The sequence below is a fragment of the Parasteatoda tepidariorum genome, chromosome 3, assembly GCF_982258835.1.
Source record: "Parasteatoda tepidariorum strain Cologne lab strain chromosome 3, Ptep-v5.0, whole genome shotgun sequence".
Taxonomy (NCBI): Eukaryota; Metazoa; Arthropoda; class Arachnida; order Araneae; family Theridiidae; genus Parasteatoda; species Parasteatoda tepidariorum.
The window spans coordinates 105010852-105037500 of record NC_141757.1 but is presented as its reverse complement, the minus strand read 5'-3'; the positions used below and the strand labels follow the sequence as shown (position 1 = coordinate 105037500).

At 26.1% G+C, this 26649-nt stretch overlaps 2 protein-coding genes across 5 annotated transcripts in view; one reads left to right on the top strand and one right to left on the bottom strand.

The window, feature by feature from the left end:
• Positions 1-18177, top strand: part of LOC107441631 (Alg13 UDP-N-acetylglucosaminyltransferase subunit) — a 76292-nt gene extending 58115 nt beyond the window's left edge. For 2 of the 3 annotated variants that reach the window (XM_087159866.1, XM_087159865.1), the window contains exon 3: positions 17606-18177. In XM_087159866.1, coding sequence (XP_087015992.1) covers positions 17606-17776 — 171 coding nt within the window. In that variant the 3' untranslated portion in view covers positions 17777-18177. Of the gene's footprint in view, positions 1-9774; positions 9913-17605 lie in introns of those variants that run through there. The other variant, XM_087159867.1, reaches the window with a different exon arrangement.
• HDAC3 (histone deacetylase 3) lies at positions 458-26002 on the bottom strand. 2 transcript variants are annotated; one of them, XM_016054966.4, is made up of 14 exons: positions 25662-26002; positions 22851-22933; positions 19371-19513; positions 16998-17079; positions 15230-15286; positions 13089-13144; positions 11886-12019; positions 10569-10649; positions 9005-9078; positions 5828-5892; positions 4478-4626; positions 2965-3044; positions 1750-1919; positions 458-945 (listed from the first exon to the last, which is right to left on the bottom strand). In XM_016054966.4, the coding sequence occupies exons 1-14, from the start codon at positions 25717-25719 to the stop codon at positions 876-878; spliced, it is 1302 nt and encodes a 433-aa protein (XP_015910452.1). In that variant the 5' UTR covers positions 25720-26002; the 3' UTR covers positions 458-875. The 2 variants fall into 2 exon arrangements, with proteins under 2 accessions (XP_015910452.1, XP_087015989.1); XM_087159863.1 differs by lacking the exons at positions 19371-19513; positions 22851-22933; positions 25662-26002 and adding an exon at positions 17499-17642.
• Positions 26003-26649: the final 647 nt, after the last annotated feature.

Sequence of the window (26649 nt, the reverse complement as noted above, 5' to 3'; positions counted from 1 at the left end):
AAAAGTGTAAATCAAAAATAGAAATATGTCAACAGTAGTCAAATATATGTCAAATGTAGTTTATTTCCATTGCATTTAAAAAATAAATGAAACTGTCAAGGGGATAGCATTTGTCTTTATTAAATTCAAATTTCAATCAAATCAGTTTCTATTTTTTGACTTATACAATAAAAATTCGATTATTTATCTATTTAACAAAAATTTACCCTCTGTAACTATTTCTTGTTCACATTGTTTTATGAATAAAATTTTTATTATTTCAGGAATATTTTTGTTTTATAATTAGTATTAATTATTTATTAATAATTATTTTTAATAATAATATTAGTAAAAATTCAATTATTTCATACATAAAAATAGTGTAAAAGAAATAGGCTCTATGGGTAAATTTTTTTAATACCTAAATATTTAAAACAGTTGATCCAAATAATTTAGTAAAATTTGGGACAAAACACACTTAGCGTTCTTTAAAATTTATTTTTTAGTAATTTATACTTTACAACGTAACATAAAAAGTTATGAGAAAACATTTATCTTGAATTGCTAAAATATATATAAAAAAGACATTGAAAAAAAAAATCCTTTATAAGAATAAATAAAATCCATACAACCAATTAAAATATCACCATAAAATAGTGTGCTAGGCACTACAAATGATTCTTTAAAAAACAATAGTAGAAAAATGATAGGTTGCATAACTACTGTACATAAATGTAGTTCATTCATGATTTTTTGAAAAAGTGTGATGCAAAACACACTTTAAATGAATCTAAAAGTTACTCTTGTTGTGAAAATATCTCTTTTATGTTTACAAGAGCTTTGATGGTTTTTCAGTTGTAATGATTGATGAGATGAAATTTAATATGCAGCAGGTATTATGTTTCTGGAGGCATTTCAGCATCTTGGTCCTTTTCCCCATCATAAAACTCGTTAGGAGGTTCCACTCTAGAAAAAAGTAATCAGTAATGGAATAATCTATTGAAAATTAACCATAATGAATTTTAATTCTAAGAACTGAAATTCTTCCTCTGTTACCACCATGATAAAAAAAAATTATTGAACATATAAGCCAAAATCAAGCCAAAGTAACAATCACAAGGATCTATGTAAGCCCGTTAATTTTGAAGTTGTTTTTTAATATCTCATTTAATAATGCCGTGAAATCAATTGAATAATTACCTAGAAATATTTGCTTGAAAACTCATATTTAAATAAGCCCAAAAAATATTAGATTAGATAAGTCCATAAAAATATTACACCAGCATAATAATTACCTCCCTGATAAAAATTTTTTTGTGAATATATAAAGCAAAATCAAGCCAAAGTAATAATCATAAGGATCTATGTAAGCCCGTTAATGTTGAAGTTGAAGAAAAAAATTGAAAATAAGATGATTTTAATGTTTTACATGAGCTTTAATCTTACCCCTTCACCTCCCTTGTCAGCAAAAAAATCACAACCCCCTCTCTTATTAGGTGCCTAAATAATTATTGAACTACCCTTAAATGTAGAGATCTACACTTCAACTTATGAGAATCAAAATTAGCCATTAAAAATATAAATATCTTGTATTATTCAAAAGCAACAAATAGATCAAGGTTTTAGAGGAGCAACTTTTTAAAGTTGCTTCTCCTATAAAGGACAATTATTCTTTTAGGAGAAGATTGTTTTTTTTTTTTTGCATAAGCTGTTGTTAGCAACTAAATTATGGTGACAGTAAGAAAAAAAAATTAAATAAATTTGTATTACTTTATATCTATTTCTTCTTGCGTCATTCTCTTATCAGGATCTGGTTCTTTTTCTTCTTCCTCCATTTTAAGACGAAGAAAGTCCTCTGGAACGTCTTGCATTTGTACACTGGGTGAATGCTGGAGACATTTCAAGTTTTCTGTTACATGCTTCACAATGGTTTCCAAATACTAAAAAATTTATGGAAAAGCAGGTTTCATTTCTTTCTTTTTTTAAAAAAAAAAATTAATTTATTTCATATAAATGGGATTATTCTGACTTTTTTTTAAAAACACTTTGATAACTTTCATTTCACAATTTTAGAAATGCGTTATTACATTTATAAATGTAATTATAATAAAATAGTAATGACTATGAAACGATAGCATTACAATGGAATAGAAATGTGTTATTATTGACACTGAAAAAGAGGCTAAAACAAACAAATCACAAAACAGGTTTCACAGATTTTTTAAGACATTTGAAATGGCAAAAAAATTTGTTGCCTTACATCTTAATTGAAGTTTTATAAATAATCCAATATATAAAAACTCAAGATGCATATTTATTAAAAAAAAAAAAAAATCACATTTTTAGATAAACCAATCTATATTTATTTTTGTACGGCTTTTTTTACCATATAAGGATAATTTTATTTCAAAATTGTATGTTCCTTAATAATATATTTGTATTATTATAATAAAAAGTGGCTTTGAAGAGTTTTAGAACTAGGAATTGGTAAAAATTTCGAAACCATTGTTTTTAACTTTTCTACAAATTTATATGTATAAAAAATATTAAATGTTCACTACCTTATTTGAGCTCCAAAAAATCAAAATGATTTTTAATGAGAGATTTCATAAGTGCTTTAAGCACTAGCATAGGTTTGCTAAAAACTAATTGTTATAGCAATATATTTACAATAAATTTCAAAAGTAAGAAAATCAATAAAAAAGTTTTTTTAATCCTCAAATATTACAATGTTTGTATATTTTCAAATCTACTTCTCTTTAAAAAATTTAATTTAAATCAGTGATTATCTAAAATTTATTTTCTTAGAGTGTAGTTTTTTTTAGTATATATTAATAATTTTTCTTCTCTTCAACACATAAAAGAATATAAACATAGAAAAAAAAAATACTTATTCCTCCTTTTTCGCACTTTGCATCCCCCTCATCGAAAAAAAAATTTACTTTAGTAAAACATAAAGAAGAATGTAGAATAATAATTCCATACTTGTTTAGAATTAGCATTATCTTGCTTTGTGTTGACATCTGGGTGAAGAGTAAAATCAGGTGCAAAATATTCAAAGTATTCTAAATAAATAAAAGCAGAAATTTAATAGAGATAACAGAAAATTTTTTTTTTTCTTAATATATAGATTTAAAAAAAAATATTGATTAAATAGTTAAAGCATAAAATTTTATTAAAACACTTGTAAACAAAAATCAATCATACTCAGTTTAGATAAGTAAGCAAGAGTTAAAACGTTTCTACTGCTCAGTAGGAATTTAAAATCAGAATGTAAATAAAAAAAATTATAATAAAGATCATTGCAAATTCCTTAAATATATTAATTAAATTTAAAAAAAAGAGATTAAAAAACAATTTTTAATCCTTATTTTTTTAAAATTGTTTGAAAATTTAAAATTTAACAAAGAAAACTTTATCTCTCTATATAAACAAATACGAAGAAAAATTAAATTTTAAATAATTAGTAGTAACTACATAGCCAAGAGCTAAAGTTATTAACTTTATAAATAACATAAAATAAAATTGACTGATTCTTGTAATGAATGAATTTTTGAATTAATTAATTTTTTACTCATTTTAGGAAATATTCCTTTCATTAATTTTTATAAAATTTGAATTTGTAAAAAGTATTTTGTCTCACACTCAGAGCCTGTAGTTGAGAAATAAAACAGACAAAAAGAAATATTTAGAAATTCTTCCTCTGAAAATGCCTGAACTAGATCAGTAACTCACTTTCATTTTAATTTAATGATTATTATTTTGCTATTCACCATCCCTCTCAAAATGTAATCCATACCACTAGATTTTCTCATACATATATCAGTTATGTAACTTTAAAAACAAAATTATATTTCAAAAGGTATTATTAAGTAATTAAATATTGATGCCCCCACCATCTTAATGAACTCTGAAGATGTGCTTAGATGTTCATCCAATTTGGGTATCCAATAAACAAACTCAGTAAACAAAGAGCAAGGAATTATTTTTCTTTGATTGCACCAAGTTTTCTAATAATTGTTGCAAACAAGCAATAAATAACTAAACAGGGTAAGGAGAGGTACATTCACAAACTTTACACATTCACTATTTATGGCTTACACTCACAACACTTTCTCATAAAATATGTAGGAGACTATTTTTTTTTTCTAAATTTCTAGCTTATTGAATAAAACAAAACAGGGCTCTTTTGTAAAGCTTTATCCCTTTGTTCATCGTGGAGTTTACAAAGGCAATCTCTCATTCATATACTAATATAATTATTTTTTTAAAATTTAATCAAAAGATTAACTAGGTATTATAAAAAAACTTACAGAAACAAATTATAACAAAACAAATGTAATTTATAATTTTAAAACATTCTGTCACATAGAATACATTTTAAATTGCTATAATGAGACATGTTGCGGCTAATAATTTTTTTCACAAAAATAAAATACAAATTACATTCATAAGAATTGCTTGCATTTTCATTTATTTTAAAAGTAGTATTAATTACCATTATATGGAATTTCACTGCTAATGTTTTCCTCCACTAAAAGTGATGTTTCATAGGTCCAGCACCTTGACACATTTCTCACTGTGTAACCACCCCCACCCAGAACAAGGAGAGGCACGTTCAGTTCCTTCACAAATTTTACACATTCGCTAAAAACAAATAAATGTTACGAACATCAAGATAAAAAAAAAAAAAAAAACATTTAAAAATTCTCATTGGAAGAAAAATGTCAGTCAGAGCTTTAATGTATTGAATCTTAACCAGTAGTCATAAAAACTACATTATTTTTGCAGTTTACTATAACTACTTTGTTACAAATATAGTTAACTACAACTACAACTACTTTTTTTAAATGCAGTGACTACAAACTACTTTGGAATTGTAGTAACTACTTCATTACTTTATAGAGACGAACACTGCTGGAGAAATTAATGTATATGTCTGTAAAAAATGGTTTTAAATAAGAAGTTGGCTTACATTAAATATAAGGGAATAAGTAAGAAATATTTATTCCTGTTTATATGAGTAAATTTGTTATTCCAAAACATTTTTTTGTCGAATTTGTTCACTTAACCTTAAACTTTTTCGACAGCGAATATTTAATTTCAGAAATGAGAAAATTATTAAATAATTGCTATTTTTTAATTGTTTAATGCTCTTTTATTTTCTAAGAAATTAAGTAAATTAAAAATACAACCCTTTTCTTTAAAATAACATCAATGTTTCATGAGTGTGCATTAGCGTTTGAAAGTGTGACCAAAATGATTAATTATCTATTTTTCATATTTTCTGGTTTAAATATTAGTTATACTTGATTTTGAATACTTAATTTCTGTTACAGCTCAGTTGCAGCCACTGGGTCATTATTATTGCATCCATTGATGGATCAGTGAAGATTTGTACCCACCAAATTTGAAAAATTAGTTGCACTAGAACCGTGTTTCTTTTATAAACTAGTTTTTTAAGATAGTTGTCAGGAATTGCAACAAACTATTGTTTTTTGTACCGCACAATTTACGGCATTACGTTTTTAAAAAAGTAGCATGCTACACTACAAACTACAAAAAAAAAGCTGCGACAACAGTAGTTTCACTACTTGTAGTGCGCAACTTCCGACCACTAATCTTAACTATGCTCAAAATTCTAAAGATTTCCTCACTTGTTTAAAAGTGTTAAATTTATTATTTTAATAATTTATTATTAAGGGAGTAAATATTAAATTCAAATACTGATATTATAAAACGTATAAAAGTATAACAAAGTTATAAAACCTTATTTATTAAATTTTTAACAATTACAGATAATGTATAGGTACATACTGACTGATTAAATAGATATTGGATGACTTACCCATGCCCTTTGGTACTTAAAGCAAAGCAACCTAATCGATCTCCAGCCAAAGAGTCAGAACCACACTAAAATTGATTAGATAATATGTGAAATTACTAACAGAACATATTTAAGAGTTGAACTTTTAAGCAAACAAAAACATACTAGTTACAGAAACTTTATTTTTTAAAACGGCAAGCACTGAACTCTATGAAAATACTTAAAAGACCACATGTTATGTGGTACTGAAATGTTATTACGGTCCTGTTATCTCATAGAAATGCAATGGAATCTCAAAATTTCATTATTTCATGGAATAAATAAAATGAAAATTTAATTATAACATTATTTTCAAACATTTTAATAAGTTTAAATTACATATTTTATAAATGTATTTGATATTTCCAAATAGCCAATTATATCATGACAAACTTTTTATTTAAAAATGGATAGTTGAAAGTTTGTAACATTGTATACAAACAATGTATGACTAGAAAAACAAACTAATTATTATTAACCTACTCAAATTTTTGGCTGTCTAACATGGAGAGAAACTTATCCGTGGAGTAAAAAAAAAAACTACGTTCTAAATTGTCACTTCATGTTTAACTGAAAAAAAAAAAAAGAAACTTGGTGTCCCTCCTGAAATATTCTTTGCATTTAGGTACATTTTTAAGTGTATATAAAATATGTTTCATTATTTTAGGTGAAACCAGAAATAATAAAACTTGATGTGTACAAATATATGCAAGTGACATATATACTTGAGGAAGGTTAACACTCAAATCTGGAAAAAAAATATCCTGTTTTCCCTGTACACATTATATTATGTATACACAATATATTAATTATACAATTATTATACTGTATACACAATATATTAAGAGGAAACATAATTACTGTGCTCTTGTGTGAGCTATATTGGGCTAACTATACTATTTTTAATTGCTGGAAAAACTTAAGAGAAAAAAATGGAACAGCTGAACATACTTAAATATTGCCATAGTAAATTAAATAGTTTAGAATAACTAAAATATCCCTAAATATCCCATAGATTGCAATTTGAATAATCACCATTTTTAATACTAAAATAAAAAACGAAATTCCCTGTCTTTTCACAGTTTGTATAGAAAAAAAATCAAAATTCCCTGTATTTTCCCTGTTATTTTAGATGATTTTTTAATTCCCTGCATTTTCCAGGTTTTCCCTATTCTCCCTGTGAAATGGCAACCTTGTTCAGGTTTTACGTACTCCTATTTTTATAACTAAATTATAAAATATAAATTTAGTATATATAACAACGAGAAAAGCTTTATTCTTTGGGAAAGAATATGAATGAAATACTTCTGCTTTTTTTTTGAGTTGTTCTCTTTCACAAAATAAAGAATTGTGAAGAGTTGATTAAAGTTCTAAGCTGTCACTATGATTTTCTAATTAGCAGATTTCCCAAACTAGTTAAAAGACAGATTTTAAGAAAGATACAATATTATATCATTTCACTCCCTTAGTCATATAATTCAAATAGAGTAAAGTTATTATTCTTGCATGAAAACAAAATACTACTGACAAAAAGTAAAAAAGATTCTAAACTAAAATTTTCTTACACATTTTAGTACATTTGATGCAATATATATGAAAGATTTTCATTTGATACAAGTAAAGTGAAAAATAATTTTTATTTTGTTTTAATAACCAATATTGCTAACCAAAAAAAAGTTACATTTTAATGCTTAAAAGTGTTAAAAAATAATAACAATTATTTAGCACAATAAGGACTACAATTTAGTTAAACTAAATACCATTGTTCTTACTGTTACTGAAATTGATTTAAAAATTTTTCAATTGAAATGTAATTTAGTGGTTAAAAGTTTCTTCTCAGACCTGTCTGGAAAATATATATTTTAATGTTATTACTCTCCTAGACTTTTTTTTTTTTTTTTTTTTTTTTGTAATATAACTTATATAAATCACCTTTATGATAATTAAAAGGCAATATATATATAGAGAGAGAATCTAAAAAATTAATCTATTATTTTAATTACACATTATGTATAAAAGAATGAAAAAAAAATGTTTTATAAGCCTACGTAAGCATGTATGAAATACAATTTATCAACTAGGGATGAAATGAATAGTGATATGACATAATAGCCGATTATTAGGCCAAAAAAATTGACTGAATATTCAGTGGCCAAATAGCAAAATTATTATTTTTTTAAATATATTAATAAGTTGAGTTATTCTTGAAAAATAATCTAAATTTAGCTGTATTATTGGTATGAGGGGGCTGTGTCATAATAAAAATCTCTATAAAAATAAAGATTTTTTAAAAATTTTTTTTAAAAAAAAGCTAGATAGAAACCAAAACAAAAATCATTCCTAATTTTTAAACAAAAAATATAAAACTAAAATTATTCATACAATTTAACTAAAATTATAAAATTTTTTAATTGTGTAAAACTATACAATTATAGTATTATTAGAAAAACCATAATTTAATAATGTTTATTAGCAACGCTCTTTAAAAATTGCTGTATCATTACATAAATACTGATAAAAAGAAAAGTTAATATAAAAAGCATATGAGAAGTAGAAATTTTTTTCCTCTTAAATCTGAAAAATAACTTTAATGTTGAGAATCAGAGTTTCTGATGCTATCGGTAATCTGTCTTACCATACAGAAAAAAGTGACAATAAAAGTCTATTAGAAAGACTCCGTTAAAATGCTGCACTATAGTCAAAACAGGAAAACAGCAGAAATGAGACAAACAAAATAAAGTTTCAAATATTAAAAAACAAAAAGTGTCGAAAAAACAATGAAGTTGATTTGCCTGAATATAATAATAATATTAAAAAAAAACAGCATCGCAAAATTAATGATTTAGTATATAGTTATCTAGTTTTAATTTTTCAAATTTCGTTTTCCTATTTGTCTTTCAAAATATAAATTATTTCTAATAATGTATAGTAAAAAAAAAGAAAAAAAAAGAAACGATTTTATATAACTCTTTATAATCTATTCAAATTTGACATATTTGGCCTATCTATTCAAATTTGCCATATTTGGCCTATCTATTCAAATTTGCCATATATATCGAATAGTAATATTAAGACGAATATTTGGCCAACCGAATATTCAGCAAGAGGGTCGAATATTTGTTACATCTCTATTATCCATAATATATAAAAAAGAGATACCTGCAAAACAATACATGTAGGCTGATAAAATTCCATAACTGCTTGTATAACTGGCTTAAACGTTTGAAAATAACCTATTAAAAAGAAGTATAACAATTATTAATGTAAGTATCATTTTTACTATATCACATTTAAATGTCAATTTAAAGAATATACCGTGTAAAGTATTTTAAAGATTTTTATTGAATGTCCTGAAAATACCAATGATTTGAAAAAAGAAATCAAGTTAGATAGAAATATAATGTTATCTGTGCTTTACTGAGAAAACCAGTTTTTTGTCCAATAAAATTTCAAAATTGCTAACAAAGTCCATCAACAAATAATGCTGCTAACTGAGAAGAACTGTAAAAAATGTTCTTAAAATAACCACAGTATGCAGCTATTACATGCTACAGTCTGAGGACAAAACTAACAAATATTTTACTTTCATTCCATGTTTAGTTTCTGAAAAGCATCTATGTTTAGTTATAGAAAAAATGAATCTCTTAATTTACACGACAGAAAATTTACTACTAATAACGAAAAGGTCCTTATTTTGGTAAAAAACACTATGCTTCAGTGTGCAGACCTGCAGAAGGTGGAAGAGTAAGATAGGGGCTTTTAAAACCCTCTGCCGGTAACTTGAGCCAAAATGAGGATTCACTCTTTAATAATGACTTTACTTTTGATGAATTGCGAAAGGCAATGGAAGAAACGAAGAGAGGTAAAAGTACTGGGCCAAATGATTTACCTGCTGACTTATCAATAATGGCTGGGTGATTCTTTTTCAGTGTCTCACTAGCCACTGCGGCATTCCTGGAAATGAGAGAGCCGATCGCTTGGCAAAAAGCGGCTGTAGACTTCCTCAACCCGCTTTTGCTTTCTCCTACAACTAGATCTTCTCCATCATTGTGAGAGTGATAGACAGATATATAAAGAATGCGCAAGATGTGGATGCTGCAAGAAAGATTTGGTCTTGCCTCCTCCATAACCCTGCAGATTTTTCATGCCAAATTTTCGTGCGTAGACTGTTCACGACTATCTTTAGACTCATCTTCACCGGATTGGTGTTTCGAAAGCTTCTGACTGCCCTCTGTGCTCTTCAGGCAAAGTAACGAGTTTTGAACACTTGACAAATTGTGCTTCGATGACCAATACAATTTTACTTATTGACCGCTAGAAGGGAAATGGCACATAAGGCCAACCTCCCCAAGTAGGAAAATTTTTTTTTGTTTCTTTGTAAATATTCTAGTTTCCGTTTTCCAACATGCAGAAGATATTGTTTTATATTTTTTCCAGTCAGCAAATACCATTGGTTGATAAACTTAGCAACTAGTTGTGAAATGCACTGATAAGAAAGTTTCTGATTTCCCCAGAAGAATGCACTTAAGTTTCTCTAACAATTATGTCATGTAACAGTGTCTATGTAACCACTGTCAAATTGCATAATCTCTGTTCTTACTGATCAAGGCGTATCTATGTGAAGCTGGAACAAGTTTAGATTTTACTATTTGAGATCTTAAATGTCACTTTTATAACATAAAATTAATCTCATTATTTCATAAAAAAGACAGTCTTAACTTACTGTGATCATCAATTCCTTCTTTTAGAGGAACATTAACTGAGTAATAACGTCCACTTTCTGCACCAATTTCATACATATCACCTAAAAATATATTTTCCTTTCATTTAATAAAATAAACAATTTAATCAGAAATTAATTCAGTTTACATTATTATCAAAATATCCTTAACCATGTGAGTGTTTCATTCAGAGTTTCTCACTATTTAATATGGTTGCTTTTCTGTCTAATAAAACAGTTTTTCTAATGCCATTCAATGAGAAAGGGCAGAAGGCACAGTTTGTTTTATTTTTAAATTTACATTATAATGATGATCTTGCATATAATTTAAATATAACTTTTACCATATAGAAATAAGCATAATATCCCATTTCAGAGGGAAGGGGAAAAAAGAGGAAAGAAAAGCCGAAGTGAGAATTAGAATAAATTATGGCATAGATTTTAGTGTGAGTAACTTAATTCAAGTGTAAGAATCAAGCTTAGTTATATTTCTTTTTGAATCACCTTTATGAAACCTTCAGCTTTAAAGATAGATCAATACACTTATTTTTAAAATTAATTTTTATTTTAATTTTTCATTAAAGCTCAAAATCTATTTTTTTTTTAAACTTCCTTAAATTATTTTAAAACACTTATTTTTTCAATATTATTTGCTTTTAACTTACTAAAAACTATTTAAGAAATAAAATAAACCCTTCCTTCATGATTATTGAAAAAAAATACTTCACTTCCTCCAGGCTCTAACATAAAGGTGTATAACTTCATTTCAGAGGATTCTCTTTAACATAATTTTTAAAAAAAAAAAAAAAAAAAAAGGATATTTCCTCTTCTTTTTGAAAAAAAAAAAAAAACTTCTATTTTTGATCATATTGTGTGTACATGATACAAAAACATTATTTTTCCACACTGTTTTTATTTTATTTTGGAAAATCCATTAGTAAATAAGAAGAAAATTCCTTTTTTTAAAGTATTTATTTGTTTAAAGACTACTATGTCATGTTTAAAGACTACTAATATTTAGAAGTGTTTAATTTTATAAAATTATATTAGTATGCTCAAAGATGTCTATATACTCTAACAAGGGAACCTTTCATCCATCTGTTTACCATTGAACTGGCACTTCCCTTCAAAAATTGTGCACTCTAACTTTTAGTAGAAACTTTTTAACACATTTTTACTCTTTAGAATTAAAAGGTACTAACATTAAACCGATTCTTCCCCATTACAAACATTCAACTATCTTTTAACTTAAAAAAAAAAGAGACTTCATATTATATTTCTTACTATACTCAGACATTGTTTTTTAAAATAATAATATACCAGTGCCAGGGAAAAAGTAGTTTCCATATTTATGGAATGACACAGTCATCACTCTATCAGTGAGGTAAAAGGCTTCTTGAACACCATCTCCATGATGAATATCAATGTCCACATAAAGAACACGAGGATGAAATCTAAAGAATCAAATAAATAAATATTACATATTTAGAACAGAAATGAAACTATTTTCTACAACAGTAGTTCCTAAAAAGTGTGTGTTTTTTAAAAAAAAAATCCATCAGTATTTTTAATCAAAATTTTCATAACAAAATTTGAGAAAAAAGAATTTTATTTTTCTGATAGCCATTCTCAACGTTAATTAAAGTTCTTTTTTTGAAAAACATTATTCAGCTTAATATATTCATTTTAGCTTATGTATACATCAAGAATAAATTCCAATTTTGCTCTATTTTCTACAAAAAATTATGTCAAAAGTAGTTTTTGAAATTTGCAAAACATACAAAATGGTGCTGTAGAATAAATGTTTAAATAACAATTATTTTTTCCTCTTGCTAATATGTAGAAGATTAAAATTGAAAATGATGCCAAGCAGCTTATAAAGCATCATGTTCACTTACATTCAGATTTAATTTAGCAGCAAATAATTTAATCACATTGTAGTATAATTTATTTTTTTAAAGAAATAACAAATCACAACACATTGAAAACTTAATTTTGAATTCCCTTAAATACTTATAACGTTACTGCTGATTTCAGATTAAGGTTTTACCGGGTAATGGAAAATATAAAATAGAATAACCAGAATTTCTTGACCCCCCTGTTTTAAGGAATAGGTCCTGTTCAAAGTAAATAAATTGCAAATGCTAAAATTTTTCACCTTTTTTTTCTCAATAAATATAGCATTTCTTAGGCATTATATGTATTGAAATTGTATTTGTAAAAAAATATACAGATAAACTGTATTTTCTAAAAGAAAGACATTTGAATAAATTATATACAGAAAAAACAAATTTTCAGCCATACGTTAAACATAAATAATTTTAATAAACATAAAATGTAATTTTTTAAAAAGAATTTTATTATGACATATAACGTAAGTTACAACATTTATTAACATAAAATTTACTGTTAGAGAGAAGTAAGGAATTTCTTTTATTATTAATACAAGCATTTAATTACAAAACCAACAATATCAACATTAAACTTGTAAAGAATAAAATAAAAAATATTAGAAATGCCTACTTCAAAAGTTCTAGAATGGCAATTACTATATCATTTACATAGCAAAATCCAGAGGCCTGCAAAAAGGAACAAAAAGTTACCCCAAAATCTACAATTGAATATTTTAGAAATTATGCAATTATTGGCCCTGGTTTTTAGAAATAGGTTATTTTTATAACCAACAGTCTATCTTTTCATTAAAAAATAAATAAATAAAAATATGCAGTTGATATACAATTATTGTTATTTACAAGATAAAGACTTCAAAAAATAGAGTAAACTTTAACTCAGAAAGAAATTGATCTTTGTAAAATATGAAGGGGTACAATAAAAAAAGAAAACTCAATTAAGAAAAATTCAAAAATTCCACCTGTTTTCTCTGACCAGTTTATAGGTTATTTAAAGATTTTTATAGGTTGGCAAATTTTAAGACAAATCAGAATTCCTTGACTTAGAAAGAAACATTTGAAAAAAAAAAATATATATCATAAGAATTTGAATAATTTTAACATTAATTAAAAAATTTGCAAATAAGAAATTTTTTTTATGCAAGAATTTTATACGTAAATACAATTTTTAAACTAACTTTTAATTAAGAAAACATTAAAAAATCCAGTCTAAAAGTTTACTGATATTAATAAACTTATTATTATTTATAATTTTTAATGAATAAATTAAATTTTAGTACAGATTCAAGAAGTCTTGACAAGAATTGATTTGCAAAAATGTTTAAATGTCTTCATCTGTTTTTCTCCTCAGAATTCCAGGTATTTTTTTGCTTCCAGAGAAACAAACTAGCCTTTTTTCAGAATTGACTGAATGTCTGCACTTTAGCTGTATGCTCATATATGGTATGGTTTTATGAAAATGGTTTTTGGAAGAATATTTTTTATGTAAATTTGTGATATATTATTATAATGTATTTTATGAAAGCTTCTAAGACATAAATTACATTAAGAAAAAAATTATAAATTTGTGAAAAGTATAAAGGATTTTTTTTAATTGTTGCTCTAGACACAAATTTTTTAACATTAGTGTTCTAAAATTTAATATTTCAAATGCCTAATAACATAAAAGCTTTCGCTTAGAAACATTGTAAAGTGACAAAAATTATAAATTTTATTACAGTAATATTTAAAAAAATGTTATTTTACCATTTTAGTAATAGGAACAGTTTCAATTAAGTAAAAGCTTTTTATGAACCACAAAAACATAATATTCATGCATGAAAACTATATACAGTCAGACCTCGATAAAAAGTCACCCTAACGGACATCGCAAAAGTGACCTTACAAGCGGGGTGACCTTTTAACCGATTCATTAGCAGTTCGTAACTAAGCACGTAAACGGTACACATTATGATTTTTTAAAAATGGTAATACAAACGAAAACGATCGGTCATAAATTAAATGTTTAAGCCAATAAATTTTAACCGAATTAGTAAAGAATTAAAGAAAGTTAGATCTTTAAGAAAAATTTTAATTTAAAATAAAGCTGTTTACAAATTTCCTCAAAGTGTACATACATACATTACATATTTTATTACCGTATTTAAAATAAATCATTTATGCGGGTCTGTCTCGTTTTTGGTTTTCATATTTCGTACAACGGTTTCTAGATTTTTGTAAAAAAAATTTGCATGACATTTCTTGCATTGAAGGCCTCCGCTTGGGTTACAGCTACAGTCTCAGGATCACTGTCATTGTCCTCACTGTGAGACAATTTCAGAGATTGTAATTTGTTCGTTGGTTGCAACATTTTCATAGAACTCGAGATGGGTAATTGCCTTGTAAAGAAGTTAAATAGGCTTTTATAAAAGAGATCTCCTCGCCTCATATAAAAATGACCTTATAAGCGATAACGATTTTTAAAACTTGACCATATATCCGATAATCTGTAACATAGAATTCCTATTCAGTGAGCCGGGACTTTGGAAAAGTGACCTTATATGCGGGGTGACCTTATATGCGGATGACCTTATATCGAGGTCTGACTGTATTATAATATAGAATAACAATGTTTATCTTCGTTTTAAATTTTAAGTGTAGGAAAAATTATTTTGATTCCAATGGAATACAATTAAAGATAATTCCTTTAAAAAGTAGGTTGGTAAACAATAAATTTAAAAATTAAACATATCAAATTTTTTCATGAAAACTTACTTCAAATTTCTTAGCATGATGTAAACCTCCAGACCAATTAATGGCAATATCACAGCACTGAAAAAATATAAAATATATTTCTACCATTTCAAACTAAGGATGTGGTTTTCTGGTAAACCCCTCTAATAATTTTACTCAGTGTACATTATGCATGTAAATTATGTACAGTTCGAAACTTGATATTTAAAAATATACAGGCAAGAACAAATTATTTAATATTTTAATTATATAACATTTAAAGTTACATCCAACATCTTATTTAATTGAACAGAAATGTAACCTAAACAAATTATAAATTTGTTTAGATTACAATGAAAGAATAGAAACAAATAAAAATTATATGTTAGAAAAGACGCATATAGCAACAGTAACTACACCCTTTGATTTAGAAATATACCCTCAAGAATCTATCAAAAAATCAAGAATTCTATTGAAATAGAAATTTTTTTAAAATTTACATGCAATTTTGTTATTTGGTAGAATTTTTTCAATAATTTTAAAATAAATATAATATTAGGGACAATTTTTTTCACTTTTTACTCAAATTAAAAAAAGGAATAAGAAAAAGAATAATTGAAACTTTTTAAAATGTTTACAAATGGTTATAAACAATTAAAAAACGTAGATACTTAGAGTTTGAAATAAAACAAAATTTAACATTAGTAACTTAATCTAAGATTAAAAACTTTAACCATTTTACTAATAAATATTAATGATTTGTTAAATATGTGTTTTTCGTATTTTAAGTGCTATATTTGTATTAAGTGCTTAACTTACACAATATATATATTTTTCTTTTGCAGAAGAAAAATAGTATAAAAAAAATCCCAAAACCATCGGAAAAAGATTAAACAAAACCCACTTAAATTAGCAGAATATCTAGAAACTGATAGAGAAAGAGAAAGAAAGGAGAGAAAAAAACTTTAAAAATAAAAACAGCAGCCAAGAAGGAAAAACAATTGCAGTAACAAAAACAAACTAAGAGAAAAAGAAAATTGATATTACCTTCTTAAATATTTATTTGCTAATAACTATTTTATTATTATTTTTATATTATTACTAGTACTATGTTAAATAAAAAAATCTCTGCTCTGCAAATATTTGTGTCGGTCATTCATTGGCCATGCAAGCCACATACACAAAGAAAACTTTCAATATTTCCTACACAGGCAAGAATTTAGTAAATAATTCAATTTTTTCAAAGAATACTTATTTAAACATGTCGAACATAAAAAATGTATGTCTTTTCTTATCACACCCACAACGTGTTGAAATAATTTTTTTAATAAATAAATAAAATATTGGACAACCCGTAGATTTGTATGAATGTATTTGGAAATGAAATACAATGAAATCCACAAAAATTTAAACCATGGCTCTAAAATATTTTAGCTAATGACAAAAATAGTTTGTGTAGATGTCACACCCCCAACTTTGGATAGGGGAAAAAAATAAAATGCAAAACTCCCAAATTCATCGAAAAAAAGGTAGGTTTTTTCAGAGAAAGTACATTTTCATGTCTGATTTTGTAACTTAAAATATCATCTACACTTATTAATAAGCATATTTGAAGTAACCACCTGACTGAGACCGATCATTAGATCGAAAGTTACTTAGGGTGATCCTTTTTTTTTGCACACTTATTTTATTTAGAAAAAAGTCAATACGTAGAACAAATCAGAGCACACACAAAAATAAAATTACAATATAATGAAATCCATAGAAAAAAAATCATTGTTATAAAGGATACCTAACATTGAAAAAATACCTGATTATTAAGGCGCATAGCTCCTTCTAATGAAGCTCCTGTGTACATTGAACAGAAATCAAATAAACCATCAAAAACCGGACTGGAAAAAAAATATAAAAAATTCACTTCACAACCAGAAAAAAAAAAGAAGATCGCAAGATTATTTAATTTAATTTTACAGGAATAAAAAAATAAAACTCAAAATTAGATCAGAGATGCCAACCTGGAAATCTTAGCTATCCACAATATGTAAAGTAGTAGCAAAATAACTAATAACATTCAAGTTTATTTTGTTTAATTTTACTAGCAATTAAAAGTTTTACTACATAATTATTAAAGTAGTATGGCCTGAGTCTTGATAATTTGAGGTTGACGGGACAGAACCTACTTCGGACATTCGAAATCATGAATTATCGAAAACATAAATTTAATAAATATTTATATAAATGGCAACAAAGCAAATTTTAAATTTCAGTTTTTAATTGAAAAAAATATTATATTCAAAGAAAAGTTACTTACATTAGGGGATTAGGGTACATTTACTGAATTACACTAAGTTACATTACTGCATCAGGTCAATATAATTCTCTAATTTTTTTTGTTTAATCACACTGTTTGTTTTTCAGGAAGCAATATTGCATCATCATATCACATTGTTGACTGGAGTTGCCTCATGTATCGTATTACAGACTCTAGAGTGTCAAGATCCTCACTGTAACTCATTCATTGAGTGGAATCTGCCGGATTCTCCTCTGCACTGCTCTCTTGCATTTCCGGAGCCCCGATCATTTCTATAATGGCAGCATCTGTAAATTCTAATTATTTATCCCTATTTAGCCATTTGTCTATCACTGTCACTCAGGTGTTTTCGCAAAATGAAATTTTTTTTTTATTAGGCTGAATCTGGAATCAGTAATAGCATCATTCATCAACGATGTGATCGGTACCTGTAAATTTGTTTTTCAACATTCAGTCACAGTAATCATTGAAAAATCAGTTGTAGTAATCATTTCATATGTTGTTTGTGCGTTGGTCATTATTTAGGAGCAAGATAAATTTTTTTTCATTAGCTCAGATTTATGGGAAACTCGAACAATCGAGACTCTACTACATTATATTACATATTTGTTCAAATTGTTTATAAATAGTGGTAACCATTGTAAATTAATTTTATCAAATAAAAATAATTGGATAAAGCATAATATTTTCAATAAAAATCTCCTTTGACAATGAGAGAAGTTGGCATGCATGCAGGGTTCACTTCACAAGAATAACAGTAATAAAAATATTCAAAATAAGATTTATTCACAGGAATGTAAAAAAATTTGTAATTCATTTAAAATTTGCAATTCATATAAAAAGTGGTGGTTAATTTCATAGAAATAAAAATAAGATTCACTTCAGAACAAAAAAAAAAAAAAAAAAAAAAATTCGAATAAGATTCACATCACAAGAAAGAAAAAAAATTAAAATTAGATCTGAGAAGTCTTAGCTCCCTACAATAAGTAAAGTGTTAGTGTAATAAAAAATAAAAGTAAGCTTAATTTGTTTCCTTTTGCTAATGTTTGTTGTTTCCTAATGCTTTTCAAATTAGTCTAAGTAGTAATTAGTCAAATTAGTCTAAGTATCTAAGTAGAGGTAGTCTTTGTAAGTTAAACAAGTCAAAAATAATAAGGAAAAGCATAAAATTTACCACAACTATAAATATTCAAGAAAAATCTCCTTTGATAATGGGAGATGTTGGCATGTAGGTAGGATTCATTTCACAGGTGTAATAGTAATAAAAAAACTAAAAATAAGATTCATTCACAGGAACATACATAAAAAAATTAAAATAGATTCATTTAATAGAAATAAAAAATAAAATAAGATTCACTTCACATGAATAAAAAAAATTAAATCAGAGAAGTCTTAGAGAGACCCAGAAGTCTTAACTTCCGACAATATGTAAAGTGTTAGTAAAATAACAAATAAAGTAAGTTTAATATATTGCTTCCTTTTGCCAAGCTTCACTTTATGATAAATTGATCTTTTACTACATGTTTGTTCAATTTGTTTGTAAATAGTGGTGGGCATTGCAAGTTAAATTTAATAAATCAAAAATAATAGGGGAAAAAATAAAATTTACTACCATTTTAAATTTTCAATAAAAACAAGAGAAGTTAGATTCACTTTACCTTTTAGATGTAAGATTCACTTTAACGAAAAGAATACTAGTGATAATAATAACATTAATAAAAAGAATAAATAAAATAATATTCTTTGCACAGGAATAAAAAAAAATTACAAAATAAGATTAGCAATAATAATGATGTTAAAATAAGATTCACTTCATTAAAAAAAATAATAAAAATATATATTTCACAAAATAATAATGAAACAAATTATTACCAGTCATCTCCAACATTAAAATGGCTTAAACTTTTGTTGAAAGATTGAATGTTATGGGGTGTTACTCTTTGCAGGAAATCAATATATTCATCAGAATGGAAGCGACTCATATCATGTGCACATGCTCGGTAAGGACGGTAAATCTGACAAAAATTTTAAAGTATATAAAAATTAAATAAAAATTTTATGTACCAAGAAAAAAACTGTACCTAAAAATTTTTACAACCCAATTTAATAACAGTAATATTGGAAATATTTCTGCTTAAGATTTTTTATATTTTTTATTTATTTAAGGAAATAATTTTTTTTTTTTTTTTTGACTGGTGAACTTAAAAATTGATGTTATAAACACAGCAAGAGATACTCTAAGAAGTGTCAACTTGCAGCACAATCTTCAGAAATTTAAATTTGTTTGCGATTGTGACACAGTCACTCAAAGAATATAGTAGTAATAATCAGGCTTAATCAAACACATATGTAGCAAAATTTGCACAGGTTGAAAAAAATTTAAAAATAAATAAACTACATTGTTAAAAATTAATACATTTTAATTAGAATTTATACAATGATATACAAAAAAAGTAGAATATATTCAGATATAGCCTGAAACGATGTAACAAAATTATTAGAAGTATATATATTTTTAAAGCTTTTTTTCCAAATTTTATTTATTTATTAAATTCCAGTTAATTAAAGAAAATAATTTTGAAATCAACTCATTTTAGCTTAATATCTGCAGAGTATTATGTATAATAATAGTAATAAATATAGATAAATATAATATATACTTATATACATATATTTATAAATATAAATATATTAACAGTTTTAGGTTTCGTAAGTTTTTGGATAGTTAGCAATAGTTCACACATTCGAAAGGAATAATGCCAATTTGTGGTTTGAATGGTAATTCGTTTCTTTGCATCAGATTTCTAAAGGGAAAAAATAATTTTGTTTGTTTCATCAAGGAATATTAGGAGTTTGTCTAGGTTTTTTTAAGGCTACCTATTTTGTGAAAATTTAGACATAATTTGTGAAAATTAAAAATTTTATTAAAACATCAACACAAAAATATGGTAAATTAAGAAAATATTTTCAAAAATTTTCGCTACAAATAAAAATCATTTATGACTTGTGAATTTCCATACATATTTGTCCCATATGTTCAAAAACAATTTTGCTACAGTAAAACTTTGGGCTTAAATTGTATCCAAATTTAAAAATCCATAAAAATCATTGTCCATAGTCAAAATTCAACTTAATTTAATAAAAACATACATTTAACAGTACTAGTATTAAAAGTTATCTTCATTATGAGAAACATTTTTGACTGTGTCATACAGAAAAGAGTTTCACAGGGAAAAAAAATTTTCATAAAAAAATAAAGTTCTATTAGAATAATGTTTAAAATAATAGTTCAAATTTCAACTTCAAATAAACTTTACAGAGGGACAGCTTTGCCATTTCATTAAAAAAAAAACTCTGCGAAAAAAAGCTCGTTATAATATGGTGTAAGCGACCGGTTAGGCTTACCACACCACATTATCTAACCAAACACATGCAACATATTCGTAGAGCTCTTTTTCCTCAGAAAAGCAATCAAAATAGCAATCCACGGGAGGGTTCCATTGCAAATAAAAATACTTAATTAACGTTTTATTTATCGTTTTTACAGGAATACAACAAATTTCAAGAGGCGTGGGAAAAAGAATCTTAGTACTTGCTTTTTTAAAAGTATTTTGTGAAACTACCATTTTCCCTTAAGATTAATTAGGGAAGGTACTGCTAAACAGTAGTAAATTTGTCTTAGACAGACCCCTGAATATAGAAAACTCACTTTTATTTTATTTTATAGAAAAAACTTTTTTTTTTTTAATGGAAAAGTCTTTTCTCAGCCTTTGTTCTTCTCTCAGCACTTTTGGGCTGTTTTTTCCCTCCACCCCAAACGTCAGATGAAAAACAATCCACAAAGCTCACTAACTGCAGCAGATTTCGGAAAAAATTGTCATTTTATAGAAATTCTATAAAAATTAAAATTGAGTTATGAGAGAAAAATATAGAAAAAGGTTCTGTTAAATACACAGTATCTAGCCAGCTCTAATTTCAGCCTTGATTTGAATGAGGTACACATTTTGATTATGAGGGAAAATATTTTTCTTCCTTTTGAAAATTTATATATATATATATATATATACCCAGAAGCCGAAAGTGCCTAAAACTGTGACGTACGTCACAGAACAAACGAAGTTCTGCAGAACAATTTGTATATTGAATAAGTGGCAATGTTTTCCTTCGAAAGATTTTTAAGGCAGCCCTTATTTTAATGCTCGGATCATCATATCATAGGAATTTTATTAATAATTCATCATCATCATTAACAAAACTTTGTACTTCAAAAGTGATTGAAAAAGTAAAAAATCAAGAATGTTTCCCTTGGTTTAAAAAATAATGTAGTGTATCTGTGTATGATCCTGTATTTTAAAAAATGAAAATATGGTATTTTATCGTGAAGTTGCCTTTTTTTCGCTGTGAAATGCTTGCAGAACATTTGTATAAATTAATAAGTCCTGTTGCAGAACATTTGAAAATATTCTGCTTATGGGTATATATATATATATATATATATATATATATATATATATATATATATAATTATAATATATATATATATATATATATATATATTATATATATATATATATATATGTGTGTGTGTGTGTGTATGTGTTTCAGAATGTATATTCAGATATATGTATCAGAAATATCAGGCCAAGAAATAATTAACCATGAAAGTCTAAGATTCTTATGTTTCACGTATTTTAACAAATATAAAAATATATTCTAGAAAAAAATGTTAGAATACTTCAACTTATTGACCCCAATTAACCCTTAAGAGTCCAAAACTTTTTAAAGTTTATTTCCCATCAGGTATAATTATAATAATTGATTATAAAAATATTAATTATAATCACACACTTAATTAAATTTGAATGAATTGTAAATATGGCAAAAATAAAAACCTTTAAAATAAAACAATTATTTTTGTAGATATATAAACAGCATTTGATCCAGAAAAGAAAAGTGTCATGCCATTAATATGGCAGCATGGTCTGTCAAGGGTTAAAATCACGTATATCTATTAGAATCATCAATGTAGATATCTGGTGTGTGTGATTTTCAATGGCAGATAATGCTATAAATTTTGATTTCAATTGAAATCGGTTGATTCCAGTTAAAACATATTGATATCCACTAGAATCATTCATAGATATCTAGGTATCATATGATTTCCAAGCTAGTAAATGCAATTATTTTTTTTTAGGATCCAATAGCTTGTTTTTCAATGCACATTTTGATTATATGAGCACTAATAATAAATTTTGAGATAGTAAGTGTTGAGCAATCTGAGTTACTATAATAAAATTATATATAGACCAAGAAAATTCTATAACTAGAACTTTAAATGAAACTTTTATTTACCTGCATTTTCTTATAAAGTCCGTAATTCAATACTAAACTATGAGTAACAGATAATCTATGAGGTTTCATAGGATGCCCAGGTCCTATAAAAATATATTAGATTTGGTAAAAAAATTTTTTTAACTCTATGCTTCAAAGCAAATTACAAGAAGAAATATTAATCAGTAATTATATAAATATTTAAAATGCATTAAATAATTAATATTATGAACTTAAATAAAAGGAAATTCAGAGGCAAAAACTTCACTATTTAGTGTTAATTTCATGCAAATTATGTGAAATAATGATTGTTATCAATTGGTTATCGATCGAAATGGGTTACAGGTGGCGTAGAGCAGAACTTTCTAACTATAGCAACACTTTGCATGCTTTCACCATTAGCGTGTGGAGAGTCATAGAAGGAAGTATGTTAGTTTTTGTCTTGAATTTCAAATTGATTAAAATCTCTTAAGTTAGGAAACTATACAGAACAGAACTAAAAGAAAGCGTCATGGAAATTTAAAAAAAAATATTTTTAACAATTAAATACAAAAAATATTAAGAAAAGGAAAAATATAGTAGTACATTCTTATACAACTGAAAAGAGGAGGAGAGGAAAAGGCCAAAAGCATGGTGGCTCCTCAGATGGCATTTTCGAGAGTTGCAATCACCTATTATTTTCTAAAAAATATCAATCATTATTACACATAACTCGTATGAAATTCTGATAAATAATTAAGGGAATCTTTTCTAATAGACTAATTTTGATAACACATAATAAGAAAAGGTTTTAAATATCCTGTTTTGTACAAAAAAATTTTCAAATGCTTTTTAACATTTACAACATACTTGTATTATAAAAAAGTTCTTAAAACACAGGTTTATAATGCTTGAAAATTAATTATGTTAAAATTGATATTCTTATCAAAAATCTAAAGTAAAGAAAAAAGTGAGTTTTTGATTCCTTAAAATTTATTAGATAAACTTACATTTCCTTGCAAATGTTTATTATTAACGATTATTTAGAAATGGTGTTTTACTCAACATATTTAACAAAACTCTCAGAGTGTGTATTTTCACACTATATGTAATATTTTCAGAAAAAGCACAAATGAATGCATCAAAAATTGTTTAAAACTCAAACACTCATGCAAATTGAGCTACTTTTTCAAAATGATATGTTATTCAAATTACAGAACAATAAACAATTTATTTAAAAAAATTAAATCTCATACTTGGCAGGCTCAATTTTTTGTAAATCCACGTCATTTAGCAAATCACTTTTATTGTCGTTAATGCTAGGTACAGATTAAGACAAGGTTTTTAAAATCCTAATGATTTTAATGCAATATTGTTTTAAAGCAAAAATTTTGAAAGGTAAGAATTTGACACACTTTAAAACAAATTTACATAAAAATGATCAAATTTATTGCACTATTAATTATTTTTAGGTTGAACTGTTTCTGTTAATTGGGATAAGAACTTTGAATTTTATAAACCATTTTCTTGCAAAATTCAAATAGTTCCATTTTGCTAAAAAATACCTATTTTAAAAGGGTACCACACCTTTATCAATTTTTAGTGCCCTGCTTTTCTTAAGTTTTTTTAAAATTAATTTATTGCAAGTCTTTGCTCAATATTTGCCCAAATCTTGCGACCATTTCATTAAATTTTTCCAAATAACTAAAATAATAAATATTTTAAACAATATCAAAATTAAACACATTCCTACTATTGCTTCTCTGTGCCAATATGAAGATTTATCAAATAAGAAAAAAAAAAAAAAAAACATTTCTGTGTTTTTTAAGTTATCATCCTTAAAGTTTTTAAAACAGTCTCACCCTGCTTGCCCTTTTTGAGAGATGAATGTACCTTTCTTTTAAAATCATTACCCTATTTGGAAAAATGCAATAACTCTTTTTTTATCATTTAAAAAAAAACTGATAGCATCGTTTTCAAGAAGCTACAAATTGAAACAACTACTACAAATTATTTTTATTTCAAGTTAATATTAAGCATTATTAATTACCTAAATATCTATTCATGCATTTTTTTTTAAAGACTCGTTTGAATAATTTTTAACAGAACAAAAAATCACTTTTCACTTTCAGATTGCCTTTATTTTAGATCAAAGCATTGGCATTTTTTTTATATCTATTTACTTAAAGGGAGATCCTTCACCACAAAGAAATAAAATTTTGCAAGAAAAAATTAGAAACTTTGAATTCAAAACTTGCAAGAGGGATGATTTCACAATCGGTATCAATGGCAAAGTAACAGCCAACTTTTGGTGACTTCTGAGAAACTGGAAAAAAATACATCATAGAAGGAGACCAACTAGAAAGGTTTAACTTGTTGACACCCCGAGTAAATATTTCTCAAAAATTTTTGCAAGTTAAAATGTCTTTGGCACCTTAGCAATAGTAGTCGGAACATACAGAAAATAGCAAAAAATTTTGCTACCATGCGAAATTCTAATATTTTTAAACTAAGACAAGTTAAATACATCCAGACGTCTGAAATTCTTACTCAAATACATGATTTTTCCGATTTTAGCTTCATTGTTTAATAACTTTAATACTAAGTTTGTACTCTGCACTAACAGGAAAACATAGAAGGATATTAGAAGCTTCTTATTTAACTTAACAGAAATATTCACTTTCATGCTAAACTCTTTTCTATCTTTAATGATTCTTTGTTTTAACAATAGGGAAATTCATTGTGAGAAATATATAAGACTTTATAGAAGAATCTCCGAATAATATACAGGCATTTATACAACAGTTGCTTAGGTTTCTGATAATTGAAAAGTTATATAAACTAACTTCATACCATAATGAAAATTACCAACATCAGGATCCCAGAAGTAAACCACTCGTTTTCGAGACATAACCACAAATTTATGTTCAGTTATATAGATAATAAACAAGTTATAAACATTTCACTTATTTTTTACTGATATTAACATATTTTTGGCAAGAGTTCTCTTTTAATTATAATACATCAGCGTTAATTTCAATAAAATAATTTATAATTAAAAGTAAAGTCAGATTTAAAACATTGTTTTTACTGTAAGAATTGGGTGCAAAAAAATATTTGTATTGTTTATAAATTTGTATTGTTTATCGAGCAGAATTCAATCCGAACCACGGTTAAATTAAGTCAAAACACTGTACAAGCAGGAAAAATGACATGTTGTAAGCCTAATTTTCTTCGTGTTCAAATATCGCAGATTCATACACTTTGGGCCATTCTTACTGAGTGCGATTTAAAGGACATTCCCGCTGTATGCAGTTCACAACCTCCGCTCACAGTCAAGAGAGAATCTGCTTTAAGGTCTATCGGCGATCGAAATGGGCTACAGATGGCGTAGAGCGGATGGAAACACTTCGCATGCTCTCACCATTAGCGTGTAGAGAGTCTTAGGAGAAGGAAGTACGTTAAGGCCTGTTTACACGGTCCAATTTATTGAATCCGAGAAATTGGACGGATTTCTCTGTCCAAGAAATTGGATGATTCGTTGACACTATCCAAGTTCTTGAATGTCACTGATTCGTTGAAAGAAAAACTTTCGCATGCGCATTGTTCATATTCAACATTATAAAATAATACTTACATAAGTTTAAAATTACTAAATGAATTCAAATAAAATCATAATAACAAAAATAAACCCCAACAGATCAATTTATTTGGACTAAAATACATGAAAACAGACAACAAAACGACATAATTTGCTGCTTTCTTGTTGACATCACAAAACCTAAGACGCTGATTGGTTAAGGGAGAAAAAACTTGGATGGAAAGAACTAGAACATGCTCT